The sequence below is a fragment of the Opisthorchis viverrini genome, assembly GCF_000715545.1.
Source record: "Opisthorchis viverrini unplaced genomic scaffold opera_v5_164, whole genome shotgun sequence".
Taxonomy (NCBI): Eukaryota; Metazoa; Platyhelminthes; class Trematoda; order Opisthorchiida; family Opisthorchiidae; genus Opisthorchis; species Opisthorchis viverrini.
Window position 1 is genome coordinate 507,711 of NW_008751819.1, and position 5,919 is coordinate 513,629.

The window sequence follows — 5,919 nt, forward strand, 5'->3', positions numbered from 1 at the left end:
TATTCGAGATATCGCGATACATGTATATATTTGCAATGTAATACTCACAAGTTTGCTGAAAATCCGTCGACAGCCCACGACAGGTTAAGTTGTGAGTTGTCCGTCATCTGTGACTGTTTTAATTTTTGCATGCAGATCGACTACATCTATTCACTTTTTTGCCCCAAAAACCACTGGTTCTCCGTTTGCATTCGGTTTTCAGACTCATATTTACTTTTTGAGTACTTTATCGAGGGATTTGTTTGTCTTCAGCAGTGATATCAGTATGCTGCTCTTTGAGTTCTCGTTCACATGAGGCACCGGGGCAGTTCCTCCCTAATTGGTGAATATTATTCACACTCCGCTGGTAATGTTTTATGCCGCTTCAGCAAAACACTTCAACCTTGGTGAGTAGAGATCAGGCTTAGGAAAGACGAATGCTTTATATCACGTGACTCACGCGTGCAGTCGTGTAGCTTTTTGGGTAGGCTGCTGTTGGGGTCGAGCGTTGTTATGAACAATCGACACAGCTTGTGGCACTGAGCATATACCTTATCAAGCTGAAGAAGTTGCGACCAGAGAGTGCGTGGACGGAGAAGCTATATGGGGTAGGTTTCCAAAAAGTTTTAAAACTATACTTAAGTAAGGTACAAGCAACATATATATGGATGGGTAACGTTTATCAAACTGGAAACACTGGTTGTCGTTCCAGACTATCGTCCAAAAAAGTTGTTACCCCAAAATATTTGCTCACTGGAGTCGTTCATCCAATCTACACCAGTGTAAGCGCGTCAAATTGTGACTAGCTTTGTCCAGTCTTTTTACGACAGGCATTGAGTCATGACCACATCCCTGTTGACTGTTGCCCTGTGTACTGTTTCCCTTGACCTATTTTCATAAAAGAAACTATCTACATGGTTGCTCGATGCTCTTCGACAGCCCACTTCCGGTTTGGTCTTTCTTGGAACTTACCAGGCGCAGTCCACGAGTTTCCGTCAACCCAAAAGTCAACAACTGAATCTCACGTTCATGATATCTTTCAACTGAGCATGCTATCTCAGGCCGCCTCATGTTACAGCTGGCACGGTTTCCGAGATATCGCAGTATATTTTTTCAAAGGGCGTCCATTTATAGAGCATCATAAAGGAGAGCGTCAACACGAATTCAGCTGAGTCTTTCGTTCAAACCAAATTAGATTACAGCTGAGTGTCTTTCGATCATCAGCTGTTTGTGGGGGTGTACTTTCAATGATTTATGTTGCAGACTCTAGTCTTTTGGTTTCATTCCTAAAAGTTGGTAGACTCTGGATAAGGTCATATCTTAGTGAATGTCACACTGGCAGAAAAAACGTATTTACAATTTCAAATAATTTTATTCACATGACTGGCACTAAACATTCAAGTTAACCATCGCCCTCCAGATTGGACACGTGGGACACAAGAACCAATTTACTAAGTTACCTCATGTTCCCCGGTAAACAGACGTACAGGTATTCTAGCCAATTCACATCGGGCATATTTGGTTGGCCATCAGAACCACGCCGGTTATTCTGACGCCTTCTCCTGAGTGCTAAATGCTGTTGCAAACAATTAAGAGGCTGTGAAGTGGTGCAGTTTCCTTCATCATTAGCCGTTATGTTCACACGGACAAAAATGTTAATCGCTTGTTGATTTATTTGCTCCTTTGTGTGAGTTTCACATTTATAAGCCTTCGATGCGTAAACGGCCGGGCTGAACCAGGCTGGTGGATCGTTATTCTGGAGTCGACAGTTCTGCCGCACCCAACCAAACCCCAAAGTTGTCAAAACGCGAATTGTGTGGAGCGATCGCAAACGAATCCATGACTTCAATCGATCGGAAAAATTTGTAGGAAAATGTGAACTTNNNCATATATATATTAAATATATATAAATATAAATATAAATATAAATATAAACATAAATATAAATATATATTAAATAGGATGACATATATGATATACAAACATATATCTAATATTAAAAGCACTTTTCGGAAATTTCCGTACTTGGCTCAAGTAATTTGCTGCCCACTTTGGTAGACTGCTTAGAAATTTCTGGTTGTACACTTACCTTAAGACAACGATATACATATCCTGTTTTACATTCTATCTGATGATGCCTTCGCTGACACCAGAGGTCGTTCCTGAATGAAAGACTGAAAAAACTGAAAGTAAAACATGAGGATGATAGAAACTCTGGGACTGCGCCTACCTGATGAGCCCAAGAAGGGCAAAACCGGTCGTGGGCTGTCGAAGAGTTTTCAGCAACCCTGTGANGGCAATCTAGGGAAAACCGGATGTTTCAGGTCTAATTTTTTGCCGCAACAAAGGAATCACAAACCATCCCTTCACAAACATAACTTCAGTGGGAGATTCACTTGAGTCTTCCGTGAAAAACCAAACTGATTTGCAAATGCTTGGATTTATCGCAATCAGTCCAATTTGAGTTCAAGTAGATCGTAAGGTTGACGGAAACTCGGCGACTGTGCCTACCTGATGAGCCCCAAGATGGGCGAAACCGGTCGTGCGCTGTCGAAGAGTTTCCAGCAACCTTGTGAGTAGTTTCCTTCATGAAAACTGAAAGGTGGTTACGCAAATTCATTAGGCTTTTGTATCAATAAAATCAACGTTTCCATCGTCGCTATCACAAAGTTTAATCCAGATAACAAAGGTTTTTGATACCTAACCCCGTGATAAATTTATTATTATATATATATATAATAATTATTTACTGAGGTTTTTTTTCCAATCATTAATTTTTTTAATGGCTCGAGATTCCAAAGTGAGGTTCACACTCAATTTTTTTTATATGTCCTCACTGATCGTCATCCTGAGGACGTGGCGGCTCAGTCTGGGGCGATTCGTTTCGGTAAATTCCAGTACTAATCTACCGAGAAAAGAAAAGTCAACGAGAATTTTTGTCTTGTCTCTCTGCTCGGAGAAAAATTCTAATGCACTTAGTCCCGTAATTCAGGTAGCTTCGCTACTATATTACTAAGTCTAAGGTGTCTGAGAAGGTACACTGTCTCGCGTACTCAAACAAATAAACTGAATTTATCAGTCGTGTGAGAATCTATCGCGAATCTGATTAATATTCGCTTTTGTAAGAATACATTTTCAGTTTTTTTTCAGTTTGGGAGGGAAGTTCCTGGTGTGAATCAACAGCCTCAGAACGAATGACTTGACGTCCGGAACTTGTTTTTCAGTCAGTGCCGGCAATCAAGAACAACCGGTGAGCATCACTAGAAGGTATCCAGAAGCCAGTTTTGGCTCAAACTCTCGTGAGGAGTTAAACAGGTAACCGAGTAGTTTGGATGATCTTCGATCATGCTGATCACTTTCTGATTGTCCCTCTGTGTATGCCGACATCCTCACGAAAGTTGAATTTGACAGTCTCCTTTTGGAAGTAAGTCTTAGACCGCTGCGCCCTTCCAAGCCAAGCGTTGGATAATTCCGTGATACGGAATATTACGCATTTCCAAAATGGGTCTCAGTAAAACGATCGATCGAATATTTGTCACTGCGGAGTTGCAACCTTAGCATACCGCTGACTGCACCTCCGAGAAGCTATTCTAAACACATTTTCACGAAGTAAACTACTCATAAGGTTGATGGAAACTGTCCGACAACCCATGACCATTTAGGTCCTTCATAAATATTATCGGGTAGGTACAGTCCTTGAGTCAACTTTATGCTCTACACAAAATTCTACAAATTCACTCAGTTGAAATCTGCTTTTCACGAGAGAGTAACATGAATGTTAACGAATGTACACTCTTTTGTAAACTAATTCGTTTTTTTCGAGAGACTCACCCAAAACCCAATTGGATCTCTCGGTTTTGATGTTTCCAGGCTAATTTCGTGAGATTCGGTTTCAAGTAGAACATAAGGTTGACGAAAACTCGTGGATTGAGCCTACCTGATGGACCCCAAAAAGGGCGAAATCGGTCGTGGGCTGTCGAGGAGTTTTCAGCAACCTTATGAGTAGTGCATTACAAACTAACATGAATCCCCTGTTTGCGATATTTTTCATAGTTTTAATATAGTTTGAACAGAATGCTCAGGTATTAGTCTGTGGTTGGACAAGACTGTTAACTGCTCGTAATTAGACCTAGAACTGTACAAATTAATTCAACAGAAACGTACGATTTCACGTGATTCAATACCCCCTCCCCCAGCGTGGTTCAGTATCAGGAACAACCTACCATCTGGAGTGTAATTAGAGTAGTTGACGCTAAAAGCTAAAAAAACGCGTCAATTTCGTTCACTGCGTTTTATCGATCTCACCTTTCGTCAGAGATCCGGAAACTGACCAATAACGAGGCTGCTACGGATTGGCTGTAGCCGAACCGAAACTCTCCATCCAGTTTGGAACGTTAAAGTACGGTGACGAGAATTCACCTTGCTACTTGTCATCTGTGATCACACAAACCTACACAAGCTGTTTCCAGTCCCAACTTCAGTGAAAAAACGAGTCGCCCGAGCAACCTATCGATCAGTTAGTCAAAAACAAGCGCCATTTCGATTGCATAAATGAAATGCAGACATTTTTTTATGGGACCTGCCAATGGCCGTCTGCTTTGTCCAGTGTGTGGATTTCCCCTGATGCTCACATTCGTCTCCAGCATTTTTTGGCAGGTATCAAATTCCACATTAGGGAACTTGTCAAAACCGTTTTGTTAATGAATCACGTGATTGTTCACTGGTGTTTAGCTGCTTTACCAGCTGAAAAAATGATTTGGGCTAACGGTATGACACTTTGCCCAAGCTTAGATGGGGGCTGCCGAGACGCAGAGGCTGGGTTTGAACCACAGATTTTGGGTCAGTAATTCTGCGCCTTGATCATTGCTCTGTCTGCGTCTAACTTCATCATGTGAATGAATTTATCCCAAAATTTAGGACTGGATGGTCAGTATAGGAGTAAAATCCAGTCTGGTCATTAGAAATAGCGCAACGATCGATAAATCAGACCGACTGGATCATTGAAACTAAAGGTCAGCAAACAACGAATGGATCGATTTTGTCGTTGGATGCTGGTAAAAAGTTCTGTATCTAACCTCCATCAATATAGGTCTGAAGGCCAAAGTCGATAAAAGGGATGGAAATTTGTAATTTCAAGGACACCTGAGTTTCAGGGGTACAGTCTGATCAAACACTGTCGGTCATAGTGTTCACAGTCTCTGGAATTGCAAGTGTCGAATATATTGGCAAGTAAAACAATGGTCTTAGTCTGAGGATACGTGAGACTTGTTTTTTTGAATCGGTACATAATGTGAACCCTTAGGATGAACTGAGAAAGCCAATGACCACGACTCAGTAATCGACCAACAATGACGTAATCAAGAGACGAAGAGACTGGACCTCTGCGCAGCTTGGGCACCTGTACAACCCAGTGATTTGTACTGGCGAGTGCATGTATGTGATACCCACACAGGCGCCGATACTAGGTTGGGCAATGAGTAGGGGCTTGACTAGCACATTTTCTCGCTGCCTGAGGTTGGGGGTTCGAAAGTGCGTGGCAACTTGATCCGTAAAGATTTAGTCTGTTCTAACAGTCTCACGCAAATCAACTCTGGCTTGCGCTTAGCCTTTTGAGCCAAGGGCTTCGGTTGGGGACAATAACCCTTCTTCTGGTCAGATTAAGAGTCCTGGCAGTATTGCAGCCCACGCACAACCATGAGTTCCACTCTGACACTTATGCCACATTGGCCTTTGCGTTTTGCCATCAGTCACGACGCCATTCTCACAGCATACAGCAAAGTGCGTTTGCAAAAACAGACTACTGAGGGCGCCTCCCTTCTTTTTGTTTCACATATTTGTCCTCCCTTTCATTCCGTTGTTGGCGATATCGCTGTAGGTGTACGGCAGGGAACCACCAGTGTTTTTATTTGGTGTCTGCCAATGATGATGATGATGATGATG

The 5,919-nt window shown here is 42.2% G+C and overlaps 2 protein-coding genes across 2 annotated transcripts in view; one reads left to right on the forward strand and one right to left on the reverse strand.

Annotated features, from left to right (window-relative positions):
• The window catches only part of T265_07229 (hypothetical protein), a gene marked incomplete at both ends in the record, with an annotated part of 4,142 nt that extends 1,573 nt beyond the window's left edge, over positions 1 to 2,569 (reverse strand). Inside the window, 2 exons of the mRNA XM_009172694.1 lie at positions 2,069 to 2,267; positions 2,376 to 2,569. Coding sequence (XP_009170958.1) covers positions 2,069 to 2,267; positions 2,376 to 2,569 — 393 coding nt within the window. The remainder of the gene's footprint in view (positions 1 to 2,068; positions 2,268 to 2,375) is intronic.
• Positions 1 to 5,919, forward strand: part of T265_07228 (hypothetical protein) — a gene marked incomplete at both ends in the record, with an annotated part of 6,939 nt that overhangs the window by 304 nt on the left and 716 nt on the right. The window lies entirely within an intron of this gene.